At 31.7% G+C, this 25,696-nt stretch overlaps 2 protein-coding genes across 3 annotated transcripts in view; one reads left to right on the top strand and one right to left on the bottom strand.

Annotated features, from left to right (window-relative positions):
- The window catches only part of LOC148597716 (low-density lipoprotein receptor-related protein 2-like), a 36,848-nt gene extending 33,830 nt beyond the window's left edge, over positions 1-3,018 (top strand). Inside the window, exon 20 of the mRNA XM_088561055.1 lies at positions 1,961-3,018. Coding sequence (XP_088417181.1) covers positions 1,961-2,498 — 538 coding nt within the window. The 3' untranslated portion in view covers positions 2,499-3,018. The remainder of the gene's footprint in view (positions 1-1,960) is intronic.
- A 2,331-nt stretch (positions 3,019-5,349) lies between these two features.
- Positions 5,350-25,696, bottom strand: LOC148597715 (prolactin-releasing peptide receptor-like). 2 transcript variants are annotated; one of them, XM_088561056.1, is made up of 2 exons: positions 25,526-25,696; positions 5,350-7,271 (listed from the first exon to the last, which is right to left on the bottom strand). In XM_088561056.1, exon 2 carries the CDS (start codon positions 7,239-7,241, stop codon positions 5,880-5,882), a length of 1,362 nt encoding a protein of 453 aa, XP_088417182.1. In that variant the 5' UTR covers positions 7,242-7,271; positions 25,526-25,696; the 3' UTR covers positions 5,350-5,879. The 2 variants fall into 2 exon arrangements, with proteins under 2 accessions (XP_088417182.1, XP_088417183.1); XM_088561057.1 differs by lacking the exon at positions 25,526-25,696 and adding an exon at positions 13,687-13,811.

Below are 25,696 nucleotides of genomic sequence, written 5' to 3'. Positions count from 1 at the left end.
AATATGTCCTCTAGGGGTTTTATTCATACGATTTCTGATGTATATTGATAAAACTTTTTATTATGTTGGGGCAAATATACACCTTTGGGTTTCCTTCAAAACATCCATATTGTTGGTATTGTCAAAACTTATAAAGATAATAATAATAATGGTAATTAATTAATGTTTACGTTTTATTGTTGACCTTGAACTTGATAATCGGAAATGCAAATTCTACTGCATTAAATTGTACGTGATGCAGGCGATCCTGTACTTGATAATCGAAACTGTTTTGTTTTTTTTATCCTGATAAATCTCTACATTAATATTAACTAAATGGAGCTATTTTAGTAAGAACAGCATGAGTACACATGACGTAAAAGATACAAACTTCATATTTTAATTGAAGTTTTACACAGCTGGACGTGTAAGTTACGACGTCAAAAAGAATGAATACTTGATTCAGAGTTTAGAAGAGAAAATGTGTTTATTATTATTGTTATTATTCTATTTTATTTTACATTTCGCTTTAAAGTTTGATATTTCTTACTTTGAAAAACACTGGGATTAAGTAAAATTAATGGGAAAAATCTTGCAACAACCGTCCTTTAATCTTGGTTTATTATTGTTATTTGTTGTGTGTGTCTATTGCCCCTGTCATGTTTTATCCTTGGAATATTTCTCTTTTGTTTCCTCTCGAATCTTGGTTTTGCATGCTTATTTCATTTTGTTGATTAAGCTATACTTAAAAAAATGGACAAATAATATTTTTATTATACTGAATACACTTCCACTGCACTTCCTTATTTAATTGTGTTGATTAATCTAAACTTGAAAACGGGCTGTCTCACTTCACGGCTTCTCGTCAATTTAGCCGTGATGTAATTTTGGATTTGATAACTGTCAAACAAAGTATAGAAAAAAACCTCCTTTTTTTCTTTTCCTGTCATTAACACAATCATTTTTCAAACTACTGTAAAGGTACACGAAATGCCCCACTTCTTCATTTGTTTTAATGAAAAAATGTTCTGAGTACCAAAAAGATGACTTTGAATGACCTACAAGTTACATTACACATTGCTTATATCCATATGATTCCCATCATATACCCTGTTATGATACCAAAAGGAGTGCAAGCAGTTCCAACGAGGATTCCACAGTGCACATTTCAGAACCACTTTAGAAAAAGCCGTTAAGGATACACATGTGCGACAAAATACACGTACCTCGTAAAATGTGCACCGTTTAATATATACGATAATAGATTTATTGTATTGTTTATATTTTATTATCTTTGTCAAGGTTCCCGGATGTTAGTGAGGATCGCTTGCTTATTTAATTTTGTTTTACGTTCATTGAATTGTTTTGATTTTTTTTTGTTTTGCGGTTTTTCGTAGTTAAGATATTTATAAGCTATGAATTTGATTTCAATAAGATTCCTGATTCCTTTGATTTCCTTCTTTTATTGTTTTAGAAGAAAAAAACACTAAGAAAGGAAAAGTATGTGCTATGTTATACTGCTTCAAGGAATTCCAGATACTAGTTTTGATTGATGACCTTATCTCTTTGTTTCCATTAAAGTAACAATCCAAATGAGAATCATGCAAAGTTTGATTCATGGTTAGAGAGCCTACGTATTTTTATGTTTGATATGTTGCTTAAAATACTATAGTAAACAAAAACCAGCATATGGGTTTTCATATAACCTTTGTTCGTAGGAGATACAAATTATATAGAATGTACTGTGGAATTCAAAATGAAGGGAGATAACTCTGTAAAGACACTTAAATACAATAGAAGCTATTGGATTTTCGGGAATCATTTCCTAAGAGCTGACAGATTGGAATGAATAAATATTCATTTCATCATAGAAGACCTATAAAACAACTTGATAACGAAATTTAAAAATATGTAGCCTTTTTGGAGTATCGCATATTACAGAATTTGCATGATTCTTACTGGTTTGCATGTATTTTAACAGGATGAGGAAGGAGACAAAAAAGACCAGAAACGAAATGAGAGTCGTATACAAAGCAAGTTCAAGCAGTGATCATTTAAGAGACTTGAGCGCTTCTGGATATTCGAACATATTAAATACACGTGATTGTGAAGAGACATACGAAGAAATTGATGATAACAAATTGTTCCGCGAGAAAACACAATTTGCGCAGGACATAAGTTCATCCAGCGCATCTCATAGATATAGCCGATGGCCCATTGATGATCAAACCAATGACCCACCGCCAGATTATATCGACGTCATCGGAAGCGGACCAGGAAATAGTCCTTATTTGAATCCTAAGTTTCTGGCCCCTAAGCCGGATAACACAGTAGCGACCGGTGGTGAAAGTCCGTATCTTACTCCGAAATCCATTAGTAATAGTACACAAGACTCTAGGTTTACACAAGAACGATTGGTACCGGGTGTTTCTTTTGGAACAAGTAGTTCTAAAACTATGCACGATAATCGGGGATTTCAAGGATCAGACGAAACAAATCCCTATCTCTCTCCTCGATAGTTTGATTTTGCTTAGTAATTCTAAGTCGAACGATCTCAGTTAAAAAAAATAATTGTAAACAAGAAGTACTCAAATAAAAAAAAAACTGTCGCTAAAAGAAGCCAAATCCATCACTGAGAGGTTCTGATATATGTAATACCAGGAATGAAGCCTCATTGTTCTATACATTTTGCAATTTTAATACTGCAAATTTGGATAAATATGATAAGTATAATCTGATATAATTTGGGGTCAGACAAGTCGGACTACCGGAATGTTTAATTAATTGATTGGTTGGTTTAAGCCTCTTAATTCATTTTATGTTGAGTTATTTGTGTTAATTTTTTTTCATATTTGTAGTTTTTCATTTGCATTGTACACGAACGAATTCTAGTTATTATCTTGTTGTAAAACCATTTTGAAAACTGCGATCGAACTTGGCGATTCATAAGTTGATTGTTTGTAATTTGTTTTATGTTGAAATTATGGCAACATTAACATTCTGTATATTGTAACATTTTATAAAATTTTAATGTTGATACCCTTTTGTGAGGTACATGTAAACTTTCCACTTCTCCTATTTCCCATATTCACTATCTCCTTATATCTACCAATTACGAATTACACATGTCACAGTGTCAAACATTGTTCCCTGTCTGTGTGTCTCTCGTTTACTATTTTGCAAGCGCAACTCCTCAGAAACTACTTTACCAAATTTAATGAAACTTCGAAGTTGTTAGGACATGAATCACTGAAAGTTTTGGGAGTAATATCCCTTTACACTTTGGAACGGGGAAGATATGTTTTGATATAGGTAAAAAGAAGCTCTAGTTGTGCTATAGCAGTATGTGTTTTTTCCATAGATACATGTTTATCAAGGTATAAATTTAGGTCCGTAAAATATTTTCTGATATTGTAATATACACAATTTCTTCAAAATTATTACCTCATCAACAACAAAATCACATTGTGGTAATATATTTGTATCATTTGCTATGAACTGAAGTTGTAATTGCATGTATATTTGGGGAAAAATAGCCCTCATAGAATATAAATTTTACCGGAAAGGTCGTGTAATATAAATTTCTGCCCGAGTACCAAGCAACAACCACGTAGTATAAGTAAGTGTGCCTGAGTTACTCTATTTACTTTTACATTTAATAAATCAAAAATCCCATGTCATATTGAAAGGAGTATTACACTTTTAAGGTATTTTACTCATAAATGATAAAATCATTTCTTAGTCAATTTTGTTTTCATGTTAATCAAGTCCAGCTTTAACCAACCATTTTCATCGAAAATGCCCGTACTAAATCTGGCTCACTGCGATGGTTTTCAACTTTCCGGTTTTTACTTGATGTTCCCATTTTTTTATACAAATGGGAACATCAAGTACTGTATATAGTATATATATATCAGTTCGGGAATGGTGTTATAACATTTTTATACGTATTTCGCATTAATTTATGGTGTTTCTTATTAGAGAAAATAAATTTTGTGACGTCCATATACAATTAAGACACTGCCTTAAGTATGGGTGATTTGTGTTGTAGAAACCCACCGAACAAATGATTCTTTTCAGCGGGACCAAATTGTACTCCTCTACTTGCTAATCAATTCCTGATTTTTTATGAGGCTGACTTTATAGCTGATCTGATCCGAAAGAAAGAACGTCGTTTAGCTAGATACTTTAATCTCAGTTTCTGCTATACAGAGTCATGTTGCTACAAGATTGAAGTCATCACTACATCCGTTTTATGGTTTTCATCATGAACTCGTGGATCGTTACGGTGTATCCATCTGCATCATGAAAACTAATTTGCACGAAGTGTCATAGTTTTCCATTCCTCCTTCGTCTACCCCGGACTTGACTTTTTATGAACAACTCGGCGGGGTTTCTAGAAAAGCAAAGGGCAAATACCATACTGGTGCACCTGGCCCATGATCCAAGTTTTTAGTGGAGTCCTAGTTGCTGCTTTACTTTCGTTACTTTGTATGTATTATTTTAGTTACTTTATGTTCTTTGTTGTGTTTCTCTGTTTTCCATGTCTGGTCTTTGTCCCCATAGAATCTTGGTTCCTTTGATTACTTTTTCATTCAACATATACTATTTTTTTACGTAACGATGGTCCTTTCTGAATTTTGGTCTGCACTTATTGAGAAAACCATACATCTATCTTGGACAAATATCAACCAAATTATTTCAAATCAAGAACTCTTACAAAGAGACACCTTCATTTACATTAGACTAATATATAATTTTTATCCGGTCTGAGTTTTATACTGACTGCTACGTAAAACTGGAATCACATTAATGTCATGTGAACTGTTTTTGAATGTTGGGTGACTGGTTTATAAATGTTAAGAATGCTGTTAATCTGTATTTAGTCACTGTAATCTCGATCAACATTGCAACAAGTTATCCCTTTTTACGACAAATTAAAACAATTGTGTAAACATCGATATAGTATTTGTTTGGGGAAAATTTCCCATTATAAAGTAAATTGAGGAATGGGGAATGCCGATAGTGTAAGGGATGGGGGTTTTTGTGTTGGGAAGATGGAATAATTAGTTCTTATTAATATTGAATGTGATTATAAAACATTACTGTTTAAATATTGAAGAATTGAAAAATATATAATTTAAATTAATGTTTTAATTGGTAAGGATGGTATGGGGGATAGAGATTATTCTATGCGGAATGGGAATGATGGGGGATAGAGATTATTCTATGGGGAATGATGGGGGATGGTTTAGGGTGCAAATGGGATATTTTCACCATTCAAGATCTGCAACAGTATCAACATTATTATGTTATTTCGCAAAAAGACGTTATAAAGGTTTGGAGAATAAAAAAAAAAAAAACTATATCTGAGTTTTATGTCTTTTAATAAACGAGAGAGTACCTCACATTACAACTCTTTGATTATCAGATTTATCCGATTCAATGGATAAATCGCGCTTAAGTTCGTGTTGAAATACCATTTGATTTTGTTATTTATCTATAACGATCGGAAAAATCTAACAATTTGTTGTTATGCAAAAACCTATTTACATACAATAAAAAATATTCAATTTTACTTACTTGAAATAATTTAAAAGAACAGAAAATTGTTAAAAGTTATATCATACAATAAATTGTTAATACACCATATTAATTTGTTGACCATAATTTTTATTTTCAGAATTCACATAATAAAAAAGTGTAATTTTTGTCAGGAAGAAACCAGTAAATATTACTATAGTTTGAATAGGGAAAAAAACAACTCATTTTACACTTTTAAATAAAATACTTCTGGAATTTTCGGACTCTTAGTATTTTATACCAAAACGAGTTTCATTACTTCACATAGTGGAGTTGATTTCGGTGTTTAATTCTATTCCGTTAACTTCTGTCGCTCACTATACTTGATTTGAAGGTTCTAATCCCGTGGCAGATATAACCAGCCCTCCAATATCTAAAGTTGTTGATGCTATGTCGGAGAGAACTCCGTCTAATTCACTTCCGGGTTTTATGTCTGCGGTTACCACATTGGCTGTATTCTCAACTGCTATGTTACCCAATCCTTGCTTGAATGGAATATTATCACTGTTTGTCTCTGATGAAGTATCACCAGAACTTCGTTCAAACAAATGTTTTTTAAGTGAAACTCGTCTATAGCTATGGTAAAATGCCTTAACAGAATTCCTAAATCCGTCGTCTTGGAAACCATAAATAAAGGGGTTTAAAACGGGACTGAGGAAGTAAGACCAAATGAATAGATAAAAACCTTGCGCTTCCGGGAGAGTCAAATCACAATCATTTATGACCTTTGCAAACCATAAAATTGATAAGATGTGATAGGGTAGTGCACAAATCACGTACCCAATTGTTACTGAACCGTAAATCCAAAGGCGCTGTTTTTCCTGCTTTTCCTGCTCCTGTTTGAAAGCTTCTGGAGTAGACGCTGAATAACGACGCGAAGTTCTCCTAAAACGCAACATACCTCTGTAAGTATTCTTTACTTTCGTGTATAGAATAAACAAAACAATTAACACAACGAAGAAAAATACAACTAAAATTGCTTGAAAGTAGTTTTGAAGTTTCAGTGTTAATTCACTATCTCCGTCCCCTTTGTAACAGCGGTAACCAATTAGGCCAGGTATTCCCGTTTTAGTTTGACCTCTACCAAATAGGATAGGTGCAGGCCACGTTAGTATAACGGAAATTATCACCGTTGCTAAACACATAAGAAGTGAATGTCTTTCCGTCAACTTATTTTGGAAAGTTCGACAAATTACAAAGTAGCGGTCTATTGCTATTGATATATAGGTTAGATTCATGGTAACAGGAATAAAGTAAAGAATAAAACGGAAGATTTTACACAAAAGTTCCGAAGGGTAAGTCACTGTGTATACTAAATACACAATCAAAAGTGGAGCAACAACAACGCAACTGACGAGTCCTAAAATCGAAAGCCATAAAATAAATATTCTATAATTAACATGGATACGTTGCTGCACGACGTTTATCTTCGAACTGTATGTACGTTTGCTGAAAACAAGTATCACGTGACAGTTTCCAATCGTCCCAATGACAATACAAATTCCTAAATAAACTATTCCCGCCATGTTTCTTAGCATAACGACGCTATTGACTTCATCAATAGTGTAGTTCCTTCCGATAAATTCCTCGGCTACCCATGGATGGCAAACTTGAGTGGAATCCGTCAGGTTTGTAACATTGCACTCAGGGCATGATAAATTATTATTAGTAGTAGCCATGGTCGTGAATTTTCGTCTGTTTTAGTCTATCTGAAGTAGAAAAAGATATAAACAAAATATAAACAAAAAATGTAAAATTGAAATGTCTGATTAATTCATATACGTCTTTTTATATTAACGAAATGCATGTCTTACGTTTTGTACATGCAATTAACAAAACTAATGAATGTTAAATTTGAAGACACTACAGCGCTACAGCGAATATATCAACATTATCTTACCGTAAGCTTTGTGCAGTAGTCAACAATAAATGCTGACGGAATTTCGTACAAAAACAAAAAAAGAAAAAAAAAGGATTTTGATAACTGCTTACATCCAACCAAACATATACTATTTCTAATTAGATAAGAAATAACAAAGGAATGCCCCGGTCAAATAATATATAAAACCACCTGCTAGGAAATGCTATCAAACTCATAAACATTTCACGCTCCTGTGGAATTCAGTTTGATAGTGAAAGTGGTAATATCGTTAACTGAAATATGTATCAATTTGAAATATAGATTGTGAACCGTAATTTGGCACATAACTGCTAATCAGGGTTTTTGGCAGGTAGATTGATGAAAGAGCAATTGAATTATTTTTGTATTTATATGTTTTTACGTATGGTATAAAGATATATTTGTATTTTCTGATATTGTTACAATGACTTTGTTTTTAATCTAAAACGTTTATTGTATTGTGTATTCAAATATGAATCGACACGAAGAAAGCGAACCTTTTGTGTAATTGTAACAACTAACAATTATGGTAAAATGAAAGAGGTATATTCCTACACCATAGCAAATGCTTGACATTATAATAATTGTTCCAGGTTGATATTTCATTAGTCTGCGCTTTCATTTACAGTTAAGCCTGTCTAAACCAAACCTCTTTTGGACTTTTATTTTTTATTTATTTATTTTTTTTTTTGGGGGGGGGGTTGAGAAAAGAGTTCGGTTTACCCATGGTAAAATTACATTAAAATTGAGTCATAGGGTCTTCAAAAAGTGCCTTGGAGCTTTTGGATCATTCAGGGTTTCATTTAGTTAGGTTTTACTGTATGACAAAATAAAATATCAAATTGCAAATAACTCACATGTTCATCTAGATATTTTTCAAAGAATAAATGGTCGTTAGAATATATTTATAGCAATAATCTCCAGTCTATAAAAATAACATCAGTTTTTTTTATTGAAATAGAAATTGTCACATTTGGCATGATACGGAAAAAATTATATGTCGGGTGCTTTAGCAATGACGTTATTCTGATTATAAGTGACATCGCAGACGATTTAAAATTGGTTTCCAAGGCATTTCTTTTGATCATCCAGGCTGACTTTCACCAAACTTACATGGTTAAAGGCTAATGAGGATGTCGGTACGTCAAATTTCAAGGTCATATATATATGGGCGAAAAATGGTTTTCGGAGCACAACTTTTGAGGGCTTTAATAGACTTCCACCGAATGGCACCTATTAATTTTGACGGGAGAAGGTCAAAGCTCACGGTCACGTATATTAATGAAAAATATTTTATACCCAAAGGTTGTTTTTTTTTTCATTACTTAAATTCCATGAAATATTACTTTTGCTGCGAGGCAGAGACCATGAACACTGTTCTTATTGATTCCGTTTTCAACATTTTATTTTACATTCTTTTATTAAAATCCAGTTACAGCTCTTGAAGGGTATAAACTATCCATTTATACCATATCCTACCCCCTATTTCCCATTGTCCCCAACATTATACTAACCCCCTATTCTTCATTGTCCCCATCCCCATTCACCATTGAATTCCCAACTCCCCACTTCCCCCATACCATAGAATGGGAAGTTTTTCCCAATATTGTATTGATAAAAAATTCTCTAATAACGACTTCCTGATTGGATATAATGCATGTTACGAAAATGTTTTGAACATTTGATTTGCAGTATTTTTTCTTTTTCTTTGTTATTTGAAACTCTATCCCTATAAAGTTCATTTTGCATTGTCAAAATCCTTTTTAGTACATGATTATGCATCCTATTTCCAAATAAAAGATACCTTCGGCGCCATATCGTTCAGCATTGAAACAATTTATAAAACATTAAACTGATGTCATCATGCGATACAAATATCGAATTTCACTTAAAGTCGATTCAGTTCTTTTTTTTTTTCTGGTCAAAACAAGAATCGGGTAATGAAGCAAAGTTATTTTCACGGATCCACTTCCTCGATAACGATTCTTCCTCAATATAATGACAATACAACGAACAGTTGACCGCATTTCGGTAGACACTAACCAATGTCCCAATACCAGATTTATGATATTCCTATTCCCAAATTATATGAAATTATTCTCCTTTGCTAAAAGACAAAATGAGGAAGTACATGCTTACGTTTCTGTATCACCTGATGTCACTCTTACTACTTTGATGGAGTTCATATTGCTTTGTGTTACGTCTTGTTTCTTTATCTTAAGTCTTGAAATGGAATACATTTTATTTGATTTGCAACGCTATGTATGTAGATCGTCTATGTTTTCTATAGTTGTGACGTTCAGGCCCTGTACTTGGAATGTGACGTATTTAAATAGTCTAATTGTTTACGCTTAAGTACTTTTTGCCGTTATATCATATCACTTCCTCATGCTAATTATGAACTTCCCAATTAAACTTACAAGCCTTTCAATTCAAATACCGTGTTATACATATAAAAGATCTATGCTTAGCCAGAGGAAGAGCTGTAGGACTTTGTTATAACAAACCTCAATAATGGACATCAGCTTTCAAATTCCTTTGTTTCTTTTGTCTATGGTTAAGTTAAAATTCTGTTAAAATTCTAAAGAATGAATATGGTGTTAATATCGTTCAATATTACCCTAATCCCATGAGTCGCACTAAAAGGACTGTATGATTATTCTACGTGTGCTACATCGGAATTGGAGGTTTGGCGAATTTGACTTACAATACAGTCATACTTGTTTTTTTTTTTATTTTACCCATTTGACGACGTTGCAGCATTGTGAGTAATATCAATAAGTTACTTTTTAAATCAAATGATTTGTACCCAACAAAAAACAAAATAAAATAAAACAGCATCATAAGCGATCAAAAATACTTTAAGCTTAGTATTCAATTATAAAACTTATGATAAACGCATCTATTTAGACCAAATGATCAATGATGCAGCGAATTATACATTGCATGACTTTTAGACGGAGCAATACTTTAACTGTTAGTAAACATACTCATCGGTTATTGATACCTATGCAAATAGTTGGTGAAAAAATCTTGCAAACTCTATCAGTATCCTAATTCCTTGCAGTAACAAGTGTAATGCACTATCAAATCCACTTGTATTATATAACTGCTTTTTTATCATTACCAAATTTTAAAATGAATACTTAACGATATAATTTTATTATGTTAAAACTGCTTCTTATGTAACGCTTTTCTTCCTTATTTTTTGTGCAAAACTTAAAATGCAAAAAGTACACACAGGAATATCGTTTTTGTGAATCTTTCAATCGCTGCATTTAAATCCGTAAAAAAAAACTATTCGATTGGTGGCTAATGCCTATGAATGAAGTTTTAGCATCGAAACGTTCATAATTTTATAATGGATAAACACTAGTAAATCTTTTTGCAATCGTTATTTAAAGAGAAATCGAGGGAAGATTATAGCCGAAATCAAAAGAATGTAATTTAGGGACAAAGACCAGACAGGAAAAACCAGACACACAAAAGACAGAACATAAAATAACAAATAAAATACGTACAAAGTAACAAAAGTAAATGAGAACATTGTAGTATTATGTTTATGTTATAGACATCCGAAAGAATTCAGCACACAAATAGGACAGAAAAGAAAGCGTGAATTGATAGATTTATATATGATGCTAATTCAAATATTAAAACATCTAGAAAGTACTATTTCGGTTATGCCCAGTCGAATGAATTCAATTGCTACATTATGTAATGTTTTTATTTTCCAGATATGTTTGATACATGTATTTTTGATTTAAAAACATCTAAAGTCTTTAAAAAAATAAGCAGATTGTCATGTTCTTTGTATTGTTTATAACTGGAAATATATATTCATATTTATTACACGGACCATACAGACAACAAGACAGCACATCCAAAGGTAAAAGAGATGGAAGACCCATTAACTCCCACGAAAAGTGTAAACGACGCTACTTCCCTTCAGAAGGGCAAGCATGCCCTGAACTGCCATAAAGTATTCTGATGAAGCATTATCGCCGATGATGGTATTCAACTACTATAAATATTACAACATAATTTCGATAATTGCTGCGTATTTTCGCATACATATTTTTGAAAAAAGATGTTCCTCTTTCTGTTTATGTATTCTACCTTGTAAATGTTTAATTGCATTGACATCAAAACGACGATTCTCCTTTATAACCTTAAAAATTAGTAGATCAACACTTTAAGATTTGCTTCCACGTGAAGTACATGTAAAATGTCTCTGAAAGAAACATCTTACTGCGCATTACTTGCCAAAGTAGATTTCTGCACTCTCGGAAGGTAAATTTAAATTTTAAAACGAGTGAAGTGATACAGGTAGAAATGGCCCATAAATGGAAATTCTTTTGTGTATGAAAAAAAAGAAAGATGCAGTAAAACCTGTCGAAACCGAAACACATCGGATTTTTATTTTCGGTGCAGACCAGTACTCAATTCAATAATGTTCAAAATTTATTTAAACTGATATGAAATGACCTTGAACGAGTTTTGTTTGGACAATATCTCAGATTATTCAGTGTCCGATTTTGAAAGGTTTCACTGTATCTCTCAGTGTTATTCTCATACAAGGAGTGTAAAATTTGTTGAGGCACTATTCACACTTGGGCGAATTGATTCAACTGAACTAGGTACCAAAAATGTTTAGCTTAGACTTAATGAGTTTTCAAAATATTCCAGTTTCGATTAAAACATATTCCACAGTTACACGTGACTAATTTTAACCTATTTCAGAATTTCTACATCAATATAAATTTTCGCTTCCTTGTTAAAATATATTCAATGTATACGGTCTGTTACATAATATGTATTTTTGTCACTCGTGGAAATTACATGTACATTACATAAATATACTTGTATTGGACAAATTCCTATACATGAAACACAGTGATGTTGAGTGGAAAATGAAGGGATGGGGAATGCGAACAGTTCCTTACATCATTATATGCTTGCTGCAAAAATTGAGTAAAGAATGTCATAACCTTAATCAGAATAAACCCTGTATCAACCAGACACTTTTTCAGACACTTTTTATAAGTTTCCTTGTACAATTGTCTTGGTAAACCTTGCAACTAACTTAACCGTACCTTTACAGTTTAAATGGGTTTTTTTTTTGTCGACAGGTTTCATTTTCAATTCAAACTTATTATTTGAAAGAAAATTTATTCATTACAGTGTGATTTTTATCACCGGTCACCGAGTCCCAAAGCTTCAAATTCCTTTTTTGATTCAGTAACTTTAGAAATTGTCATAAATAACTTTAACAAAAACCTGTTTTGAGAGATGGCGAATTGAACATTGGCAAATATTTCAGTCATTAACATTCTTGGTATATTCTAACAGCTATTTTAGAGTAATACGGGGCCGTTCTTTGGTTTGGTCCGTGACATCACAAAAGCAACACAAGTCGTGTGCAATAAATTAATGTTCCTATTCATTAAGACAAACACTGCAAGCTGACCTTGAGTTCAATCATTCATTACACGTGATAATATGGAACAAACGCAAACGCAGGTAAAAATTGTAAATGTGTCAACTTACAATAGATTCAATAATCAATTAATTTCAACCGACTACAATTTACTTATATAAATGCGTTTTGTAACTCAGTGCTAAGAATTTGAACTAATTGTTTTCAATGACATAAATTAATTTGTAAAAGTTATTAATATATATCAATTTAATATCAATTCCAAAAATTAGTATCTTAATTGAAAACAAAATCCATACTAGGCCATTTGAGGCAACATTCAGGAAATTAATTTTTGAAAAAAGAAACCTAAATCTAATTCATTGTAATACGATAAATTTGGTTAAAAAACAATCAGTTTACCATCTATTATAACATTGTTCTGATCGATTTTGTATATATACACTACTAATCAGGGCTCCAAAATTCGAGAGGAAATCAAAAGAATATAATCCACGGAGGAAGACAAGGTATGGAATACAGACTCACAAAACAAAGAACATAAAACAACCAAAATTGCAGGAATAAAGAAACAAAACTAAATGATCAACTTGTACTCCACCAATAATTTAGGGCAAGCTAATTTGTATCATGTACCCCGGAAGGGTTAGCGTCATTTGTTTGTCTGTAAGGAAATTAATGAAACATCTAAAACCTTAATAGCACAAAGGGTGAATTACGACGCAAAAAATGACAAAACTTTTCCAAAACGGCCAAAAATATCTATTGCATTAAATGTACTTACCATTTGGGGAATAATATCTGTATGAACACAATGTTATTTTACAGAACGTAGGTTGGAAAAATACGATACTTAGGGTTACATTATCGGATTACCTGATGTCCCGTCATACAAGGACATCTTTAAAGCTATCAAGTTACAGTAAAGTGGTAACCGTGAAAATCAGTTACTTTTAAAATGCATTTAAATATTTAACTTCTAACAACAGTAACAATGTCCACAATTGTTGAAGGCGTAAGGTTTCAATCAATTGCTCGGGCATATAAGATTTTATGGTGCCATTTTTAGTCACTTTATTGTCAACACAATTCTATTGAGAAACCGTAGTACATGTATTGCACGCTTACAAACAATAGAAATAAATATTTCATTTGGGATTTAATGTTCGCACAGACAAAAGCAAATAAAACCACCAGAAGTGTATTTACAGATTTAATTCAAATTATATAGTCATGTAGTTTATACAAACCTCATTTTTAAAAAAAATTGTAGCATTAAACAATGTCTAAACAAAACCCTGAATTGTCTCGAAAACCTGAACAAACAAACCCTGAATGGCCCCGAAAACGTGAAAAAAATCAAAACGCAGAAATGCCTAGAAAAACATAGCATCACATGCATTACATTATTTTCATTACAACAAAGTTCACATTTTCTTCTGTTAACATTTCCCGACATATTCCTGCAAGAGCTAGATCCAATGTAAACAATTGACAACATTGTTTGAAACGGGCATCTGACCTTCTCCTACAGTTTTTTTTATCCTCGATTGTGATATGTCAAAGGATAAATCCAAGTATTTGCTTTTTACGACTAATTACATGAGGGGTCATACTATGATTCGTAAATTATCTAGAAAATGAAAAAAATAATTTCCTTGTTTATAGATTGTTCTTTTTAAAACACGATAGCTTTTGAATAAAACACACCTCATCGATTTCAATCATAAAATCATATTCAAAATTAAGCCAGTCAGTATGTCCTGGCATTTAATAAGTTTTATTTACAGCGAAGCATCTTTAAACTTATTGTGGAACCTGTTCGCTTTAGGCTTGTATTCGGTAAACTAAGGTTGGAAATACATTTAAACTGAAACGCATTAATTTTAATAGTGTCTAGTGTAGACATCTTTTCGGTTTTTTTTTTAAATTATATAGTGCTTTTTACAAATCTGCAATGTAGCTATCCTCCGGGGATACGCTCGCCGCTCTAAATAATATTCACTCTATCTGAATGCGTTAATTAATTGATAATTCAAGTAACATTTGCCAATGATAGGAAGTATCAATAGCTCGGCTCATGTGTTACCCGAAATGCTGTTGAAATTCGAATTCTTTAAGTAAAAATCGAAGGTGTAAATTTAACAAAATTCTGAGGAAGAATGTTCTAAATTATGTCTCTCGAGCTCACACCCATGATATTTTTTCTTATTAAAGTATTATTTCTTTTCGAAATTGCGCATTTTCGAATACATCAAGTACATTCATCCAAATGGGATTTGTAAGTTTCGTTATAGTTTCAATTCCCCTTCCGGAATTTCCGATGAAGAACGTATTAAAATCCGAAGACCGATCTGCATTTGATTGTTCACTTCCGGGAAATCGAAACGCTGTATCACAATGCAAGACCTTCTGTTTTATGTTTTCCTTAACATTTTTATCTTACAGAACTAGATATTTGTCATTTTTTATCAGTATCATTACAAAAAAAGATTTTTGTATTTTAGTATTGAACTCATTGATGTTTTAATGACGAATCTCAATGAAATTGAATAGTAGACGAGGACCCATTTTCATGAAATCACGGAGTCAGGTGACGAGACTTACATACCATATACATGTAGTTACATATAGTAATCAATATCCTCATAAACGGATATCATTAATTCACAAAATATGTCGCTTATTGATATTGAATAAACTAATGTGTATTGTGAAATGACTTACAATTTTTTTTCTGTTTAAACAACAACTTTTAGTGGTTTATATACATCCATTCGTCTATCTTTGAAAAAAATTCAAACGCATCAAATTTGGTGTAGTTGTTAATGTATATACCAATCCGTTGTTTTGAAAATTTACACCGATTACATAGAAGACCGCATATTAGTGCACGGGTCAATGAATTATGACTCGAGATGCAGGAATATCCGACTGATCACAATAAAACACTTGAGTTATATTAGTTACCTATCAATTCATTTAATGATGAGTGTTTTAACAATGTTAAATTATTATATCCGTTTCGACACAGCATTTTATTGATACTCATGTTATTTTGTGAAAACAAAAAAGCACTTAGATACTGATTAAGTAGCAGTTTTTATACGAAAAAGACGGAGGTGGGTTCATGCATACTAAAACCCATTGATTTTCTTTTATTCGGAAGCAGTTATAGACCGCATAACTAGTCCAATTTGTCCCTTTCGACATTAGATTATATAAATTATGCATTTTGCGAGAGTTGCCATTCTTAGTTTGGTTTTATTAGTTGATTTAAGGAAGTAGACCTAGGGAAAGAGACACAACTCTTACAAATCACTGGATCCTTATAAGTGTGGATAATTCTAAAATATAGATCTAGATGCAAATACATATTTACAACGTACACAGTTTAAATGATTTAAGCATCCACTTTACACCATAAATCAAATCAACATGCCTGATGGCAAAAAAAACCCACAAATTATATTTTCCTTATTAAATGTATATTGGCTATCTGAATAATACATTTATGAAACATCTAGCATTTAAATAGTGTTTAAAGTTTAAATATTGAAAAATATGTAAAGTATTTATCACCCCACTCAACATCTCCTAATACGAATCTCCCTTTTTAATACCCTTATATTTTATACCTTATACAACCATCCCCCCCCAAAAAAAAAAAAACAAAAACAAAAACAAAACAAAACAAAACAAAACAAAACAAAACAAAAAAACAAAAAAAAAAAAAAAAAAAAACAAGAAAACCCACTTCATTTAAGTAGATATATTATGACGGATCGTGAATGTATAAGTAAACACGTTTTTTGTAAGTTCCTGTTTTTGGATGCTCAATAGGGGAGATGGTGTATTGTAAATGATGTAAGTGGTAAATTTCTATTATGTCTTAACACAGCTGCACATAATGTGTCATCTATGTGTGATAAATCGTGTTGTTTTTATAGCAGTGACTTGATCATTAAATAGAGAAGACTTCTAAACTAATGTATTTCGAATGTAAATTAAAATATATAAAGATTTAATAATGCGTTATAAAAAACTTATATATCTCTTATTGTCGTAGTACTATGTGGATGTGAGAAAACCCAAACACAATTATTATATAATATAATGTATAATATATTCATGATTTGAAAATTAAAAAAAAATAGTATAAGATAAACACATAGCAAAACAACATACAATCAAGATACAGTTAATATTAGCACATTATATCGATATGCCATCATGACAACATGATAAGGCCACTCAAATTCATTGACCTCCTATATTTGTAGATTGTGAAACCAGAGCTATAAATGGCTAAATATTGATCGATGAATACGATTTTATATCTATTTATTTAATAATAATTTGGAAATATATTGGCTGTGTAGAAATGTATTAAGTTTTCCAGAAAAATTCCTCACCTCCTCATCGATGAAATGATACACCGTAAACAATGAACGAGCTCAGTCCATCATAGGTATAGCATATAATCATATTACTTTGATACCTGGAGTATACTCAAGATTTTAAATATGTTTTGATGAGAAATTTAATTTATTAGTGAGACTGTCATGCTACAAGTATCGTATGAACATTGTTAAGTAATGTAGTGTATTTGATGTAGTGTATTGTTTTTATTATGAATTACCGATCAATCAAAAGACAATTGCTTTGTCGTTAAATAAAAGACTTACGTAGCAGTCTTCATAAAAAAGACGGAAGGTGATTTGCACATGTCACAAATCGAATTCGGTTTTATTTCTTGATCATGAATATGTATTGAGGAAATAACAAGTCATAGTTTTTCCTTTGGTTGTTGCGCTTTTGAGATAAACAATGTATAGATTGTACATAATATTGGCATTTTTCAAGAGTTATCGATGTTGATTTGGTTTTATTTAGTTGATTTCAGTAGGAGTTGAACACATGTATATTATATTTCTAACAAGTGCAGATCTGAATGCAGAAATGATTACCGTCATGTGAAAGTATAGTATATGCAGACTGAAAAAGCATTTTTTTTTTCTACACAATGAATCAGTTAACCATTTGCAGTGTCTGAATTTTATGCGGACTGTTACTTAACATAAATGCGATGCAAAATAATTACGTCAGAAATAACCTTAATATTCAATTTATTGTACAAAGAAGGTTTGTTGACGTTGGACTGTTTTAAGTGAATATCAGTTCACTTTATAGCTGATCTGATCCGACAGATAGAATATCGTTTGGCTAGATCTTTTAATCTCAGTTTCCGCTATATAGATGACGTATTATTTTTAAACAATCCTAATTTCGGGGATTTGATACATCGCATCTACCCAAAAGAACTTGAGATAAAGGATACTATAGACACTGTGAAGTCAGCTTTATATCTTGACCTACACTTAGGAATCGATGGTAAAGGAAAACTATTGACCAAATTTTACGACAAACGTGATGCCTTTTCATTCAGAATGGTCAACTTTCCTTTCATCTGTGCCAATATCCCTTCAGCACCTAATTATGGAATGTTTATATCACAACTCATAAGTTATGCCAGAGCTGGCCGAAACTATGTAGCCTTTTTCTATCGCGCTAGAACTCTAAGAAATAGGCTTCTGAAACAGGGTTATGCTGCTACAAGATTGACGTCATCACTACAGAAACTTTATGGTCGTGATCATGAACTCGTGGATCGTTATGGTGTATCTATCTGCACCATGAACACTGATTTGTTGAAGGGGTCATAGTTTTCCTTTCCTCGTTTGTCTACCCCGGACGACTTTTTATGAGCAATTCGGCGGGTGTTTCTAGAAAAGCAGAGGACGCTTACCCTACCAGTGCACCTGGTCCATGTTCCCAGTTTTTAGTGGAGTCCGAGTTTTTCATTTGCTTTTGTTGTTTTGCATGTATGATTTTAATTACTTCATGTTCTTTGTTGTGTATGTCTGTTTTCCATGTCTGGTCTTCGCCCCTGGATTGTATTTTTTTATTACCACTATAACCTTGGTGCCCTTGATTACTCTTTCACAACATAGATTTTTATAATTTAAAGCAAAGGTAAGTGACTCTACAACCCGACAGACTGGTTTACTCTCTGGTTGGAGCAATAGACAGCAGTAGATTTTAAGTAAACAAATTAGATTTTTTAGGACTTAGGTAAGTACTTGGATACTTTTAAATGATTTATTTCAAACCCTTGATCTACTTACCGAATCGTTTAAGTTTAAAAGAACTAAATAAGTACTATTCCTACTTTCCCCAATGGTTGTCGTGTTTTGTTGAGTTACGTCCATTTGACAAATTTACTTAATTGGCTTGCATTCCGTTCATATAAAAAACAACTATTGCAAGAATTGTTCTATAGAAGCAATATCGAAATCAAAACCGACCCGTTAAGGCTAAAAACCACCAATTCCACTTTCCATAGGCTTCTATGCTAATTTCACAATATTCAATGGCTTCTCTGGACTTTACCTTAACTTTAACCTGCAGAGGACTATATATCAGCATGATTCTACATATGTCAGCTCACAATCCTCAGAATGGCATGTGGGGTTAGCAGACTTGCAGTGCAGTACTGGTCACCAGAAGTGAAGGGTCTATAAATAGCATGGGAAATCCCAGTGTTTTCACAAGATAGGGGTATATTTAAAAATCATTATGGAGATTAGGCCTCACATCACAAGACGCAAAATGCACCTATAAAATGTACAGAAATGTTTTTCCTTTCAGAAACTGTTTAAATTTTTTAAATAAGATGAGAACTTTTTTCACAGCACTATGAGGAACAGGGGTAATTTCTGCGTAGGACTATTTTTGCCTACGTTCCAAATGCTCATTGGTTGAATTGGTGGTCTGTAACCTAAAGAGTCACTTTTTGTCTTAGAAAAAATAAATAACTATACAGGTATCTTCCTACACACATACTGAATGCATTTGCAAAGTTTCAGTGAAATGTGACAAGCACTTTTTAAATATTTGATTTTTAAATATAGGGTAACCAAGTTGTGCGAGCAAAAAAGTGACAATATTCTACCATACATAAATGCATTAAATATTTGCAAAGAACTTTTTCTGACTTTTCAAATAAAAAATATCAATCACAACTTGTTTTTTAACAATATTAATGAAGAAATAGTTTTAAAAGTAATCATTTTCTGAGAAATTGGTCTATTTTTAAAAATTTATTTCTGACATGCCTCCCCCTTTTTCTTGATCACATGTCAAAAATCCTAAATCTTTAAATTTTCACGAAAGGTGATATATTTGGCTTTACATTTGTAAATACAGTGTTTTCACATTAAAACATGACCAGTAAAGGGCACCTAAAGCAAAAAAAAGTACTCAGTAATGGATTTTCCATGTTGCCATAGGGGAATGCTGATATGGCCTTAACCGCAGTAATGAAAGTGAGTTTTTCCTCATTTCTAACCTAATGTTTGCTCAAATCTACACAAAACTTGATTTCAAGTGCTTATTACCACCATATTTAGGTAAATATAGCCCTCAAAGTTTAATATTTGATATTTTTACTAAATTTTCTACACTTTTTACAAGATAGGACATGAAAATCAGCCAAAAAGACCAATTTTCCATAATTTGGACCTATAACTTAAAAAAATGCATATTTTGAAGGATTTTTGTAGTGTATTCCTCTCATGGCAAAGTTAACAAGATCTTCAAGTAGTTTAAAGCTATTTCAAGAAACTTTTCATTTTGCCATGGCTTCAACTTAAGGCTAAAAACCACCAATTCCACTTTCCATAGGCTTCTATGCTAATTTCACAATATTCAATGGCTTCTCTGGACTTTACCTTAACTTTAACCTGCAGAGGACTATATATCAGCATGATTCTACATATGTCAGCTCACAATCCTCAGAATGGCATGTGGGGTTAGCAGACTTGCAGTGCAGTACTGGTCACCAGAAGTGAAGGGTCTATAAATAGCATGGGAAATACCAGTGTTTTCACAAGATAGGGGTATATTTAAAAATCATTATGGAGATTAGGCCTCACATCACAAGACGCAAAATGCACCTATAAAATGTACAGAAATGTTTTTCCTTTCAGAAACTGTTTAAATTTTTTAAATAAGATGAGAACTTTTTTCACAGCACTATGAGGAACAGGGGTAATTTCTGCGTAGGACTATTTTTGCCTACGTTCCAAATGCTCATTGGTTGAATTGGTGGTCTGTAACCTTAATGAACAAGACTTTTCTGAAATATTTTTCTGATTTATGCACATTCCCGATATATCACCATAGCATTAATGGTTGCGCAATAGAGAAGAAGGGCACACTAGATTTATTCAAAGACAGGATACACATTTGCATATCTTAACTAATGGTTAATACAGTTTATCAAAATGGATGATTTATACTGTTTGTTGCCAGTATATATGCTTTAGATATTCTAGACTGATTTATTAACTTCTAATAGATCGTATCAAAAAGTTTTTCTCAGTATGCCACTTAAATACAAAATGTAAGTACTTGTGATTTGAGGATTCTATTTTGTCCATTTTTTATATTGCTAGTAAATATTCATTTCACACATTGAAATCAATAAACTGTAAACAAGATCCATTTTCATTCTTTTATTATGTTATGTCATAATCTGCATGTGGTCATTTAAATGACAAGAAGTCTTAAAGCAGAAAATATCATTAATCAATTTTATAGCCAGAGACAGCATGCGTAGTTAGCATCGCTTTTTGGTCTAAAATGACGAAATTCACACGCATTGTATCAATAATGCTACATAGAAAGAGATGAATGATATAATTGTTAACCTGAAATGCATGTACGTATTTAGACGAAACCTAATTTTTCATTAAATCAAATATGTTCTATTGCTCATAAAATTTGTCAATATTGTATTGTATTTACATTTGTAAAATTTCTATTTGTATTTGGTTTGGTAAAGGAGTTTGAACTGATTAAAAATGCAAATAAAAAAATGATAGGAGAAATTGATTTCGAACGAGGGAATTGGTCAAAAGGTATGTATTTATTTCCAACATGTACCTTACTTTTTCTAGGCGCGTATAAAAATATTCGTAAATAAAAAAAAGATTGAGCTTTATTACGGCATATCACAAACAAAAAAAAACAACAAGCAAATGGCTTTTATCGGAATGGATGTTTTCTACAAACAACAACGAAGACATAAGTCTTATGACATAAGCTCGATTGCCAAACAGTAAGTTTTTTTATAACCCGAAAAGTAAATGGTGTAATAATTGGAATAAACATAATTTGTTCTAGCTGTGTTTATTAAGGGAAAAATACAGTTACGTCCATGAACGTGAAAATTTATTTAGAATGCCGTCGTTATGTTAGATCTATTTTATTTTTAAGGCGAATCGGGAAAACAACAATCCATAGAATCTACTGATTTTGTTGTCAAAATAATGTGGTAAAAAGTATTTAATAAGATTCAAGTAACGTCATTACAAAATATGTTTCTGTCGTTGTTCTGTTCCCAGCATCCCTTCTAAACGATTTGGAAACAAACTTGACAAAAGTTTAAAGTTTTTCCTTCTTTCATTCATCAAATCATTTAATGTTTCTTCTACCTCAAATAACTCATCTAAATGATAATTTTTTTTCCTGATAAATTTAAAAGATTAATTCACAAACATTCGTGTAGAACATAAAGTTATCCACAATACACAGTTATTACAAATTCACAATAGTTTCAATGTCGCTAAAAAATGCTTTTAAAACAAGATTGTCGCGTAAAATGACTTATAAAACACACACATATTTGTCGCCTTTACTGGCTTTTAAGTTACACTTAGACGTTTATGTAAACACCTTTTACTTATCTGCCCCATTAACCATACTCTATAGACTATACAGCCGGAAGATCCTTGACTTTTTATTATAACATCAGTTAGAAATATATTTGCGATTAATTGCTAAAAAAAGATAGCATCGGTAATCATTTCTTCAAGTTGTAAAGAATGAACATTCTGAATACTAATAATCATTGGTTGATCTAATTGTGCTACTTGTTGTCGTCAATTACTATATATTTTCAATGACTGGAGATTTCAATGAAGTCAATAATGTAGTAAAGTAATTCAAGGGTTTTCAGTTTTACAACGTAATGTAAAATGATTATAACATTTACAAATTTGAAAGAGGACTCAATTGCAAACTTGAGTATCATTTATCAGTCGAACCTTATTTAACGTTTTTTAACTTTTTATTTACAAAACCCGATCTTCGACGAAAACTGTATATGATATTTAAGTGGTACTCCAGCTAAGAATCATGCAAAATGTGATACATTGTTAGAAAGCCTACACATTTCTATCTTGATATTCTGTATGAAATTTTAAAATAAGCAGAAATAAACAAACAATGACAAACAAAAAATACAAAATAAACTGTTGAAATTTCCATGTGGACTGTTTACTAAGAGCAGACAGGTTGGAAAGAATAATTATACCTTTCATCATAGAGACCTATAAAGCAACTTCATAACGAAAATAAAAAAAATGTGTAGCCTCTTTAGGAATGTATCATATTTTTCAGAAATTACATGATCCTTACTTAATTGAAAGGAAGTAATATCCTTGTATAAATATAAAAGAATGGTGATAGATTTACAGGTTTAGACATATGATTATAATTTTTATTTCAGCTCTTCTTTTAGATTTTAACAGATACAACCATTGACGAAAACAGAGCTTTTAATAACCTGGCGTAGAATTTTACACCATAAGGAATATTATTGCCATAAATTCTATTCTTGATCACATTGAAATTTTGATTTGAACATTTCTTCTTAAGGGTGCACTTTTTTTTTTTACTGAGATGGAACGACGGACTAACCAAAAATCAAAATCGACCATTTAATTTTCTGGAAAATCACAAAAAGTAGACACATTAGAACAATATAACACAAATTGACCATAATTGAATTTCTGGAAAAGATAAATTTAAAACCCATCAAACATTTTATCTTTGGATTAAATAATATACCCATATATTAAATGAACTCACATTCGCTTGTACCTTGTACAATTTGTGTACATTTTTTTGTATCTTTATGGACATACTTTTTGTTTAATATCTAATTGTATTCAAACGCAGGGAGGTAATTCCAAGAAAAATATAACATTTAAGAGTATAATATTTTGGCTATATTTTACATCATATGTTCATCTCTCCTTCAAAGGATTTGTATAGTTTATGCTACAGTGGAATAGGGATTGTTACTTTTGATATGAATTAAGAATTTAATTCCGCTCGAATCTCGTTTTCCTCGGTTATTCTTTAATTGAAAATAGTTGTAATCTATTTGAGTTGCTAAAGTAAAACGATTCCAGTAGACAAAAAACTAATCAGAACTTTTAGTTTTGTTTCAAATATCTAAACATTATTTCAAAAAAGTTTTGCTGTTAGGATATCAGTCTAATGAACATTGAATGGAACATCTCTCTTAAAATTCTATTGAAGCTAAGAAATGAAAAAGAAAGTGAAAGCATTGTTTAGGCTACTGAAACAGGGTTATGTCGTTACAAGATCGAAGTCATCACTACAGAATTTTAATGGTCGCCATATTAAATATGTGGATTGTTACGGTGTATCCATTTGTACCATGAAAAGTAATTTTTTCAAGGTGTCATAGTTTTCTTTTCCTCTTTCGTCTACCCCGAATTTGACTTTTTATATGAGCCATTTGGCTGGTGTTTCTAGAACGGCAGAGAACAGTACCCCTACATCGTCAATGCTCCAAGTTTGTGGTGGCTTCTGAGTTGCTCATTCATTGTTGATTTTTGATATTTTATTTTCCTTGTTGTGTTTGTCTGTTTCCCATGTCTGGTCTTTGTCCCTGGATTACATTCTTTTGATTTCCGGTTGAATCCTGGTTCCCTTGATTACTCTAAAGCAGTAAAATACTATTATAACAGACAGAACCCTAAACAGAGATAAGCACATCAAGTCAGATACCTTTGTCGACATAAATGTAAATTGTTGTTAATTAAGGACCTTACTTATCTTCTTTATTGTAGTACTACAGCTACATGTACGAATCATGCAAAATTTTATTCATGGTTGAAGGGCCTGCATACTTTTATTTTGATATTTCATTTAATTTATATACTATACAGAAAACGACATGTGGCTTTTTATATAAACCATGTTTTTGAGAGATATAAAATATAAGGAATATACTTTAGAATTCAACTTTAAAGAAAACAACTTTCAAAATGACACAGAAGTACAGCAGATTGGATTTTCAATACCGATTATCTAATAATAACAGACAGATTGCAATGAATGATTATACATGTCTTCATATTGACCCATAAAACAATTGAAAAATAAAAATGTATAGTCTTTTTGGGGTGTATCACATGCTTCAGAATTTATATATGATTCTTTCAAGAACTGCTACTGAAGAATAAAATATTTTAATATATTATTTTGAAATAGCTGCACCCGAACTGAATTTACATTAAAACGTTGCATTCAAATGATTTAAAAAACTGTTTAAGTAGAGACAACTCTTAATGAATTTACATGGGATTGTCAAGATTACTTATTTCTATATTATTAAATTATTTTTGTTTTTTAGTAGAAGGCAATCATTAGCTTAAAGTAGGTACGAATTATATACTTACGATGTCTTGTGCTGTATCTACAATATAATGTTTGTATGTTTGTTCCATTATTATAAGTAGTGAAATATAATTAGAAAAGAAAACAGATCCACAAAATAGAAAGAACCCTGTCCCATTGAGTCACCACAGTGACCGTATTTTCAGTTTTCCGGGTAGCGTTACTTTAAATAC

This window comes from Perna viridis, chromosome 14, assembly GCF_037379345.1.
Source record: "Perna viridis isolate PV_CMFRI_1.1 ecotype Kerala chromosome 14, ASM3737934v1, whole genome shotgun sequence".
Taxonomy (NCBI): Eukaryota; Metazoa; Mollusca; class Bivalvia; order Mytilida; family Mytilidae; genus Perna; species Perna viridis.
The sequence above is the reverse complement of the archived record's forward strand: the minus strand, read 5'-3'. Positions and strand labels throughout refer to the sequence as shown.

What these genes read in the sequence shown, in the direction of transcription:
- LOC148597715 (XM_088561056.1), bottom strand. Translation starts at nt 7,241, where the DNA reads ATGGCTACTACTAATAATAATTTATCATGCCCTGAGTGCAATGTTACA.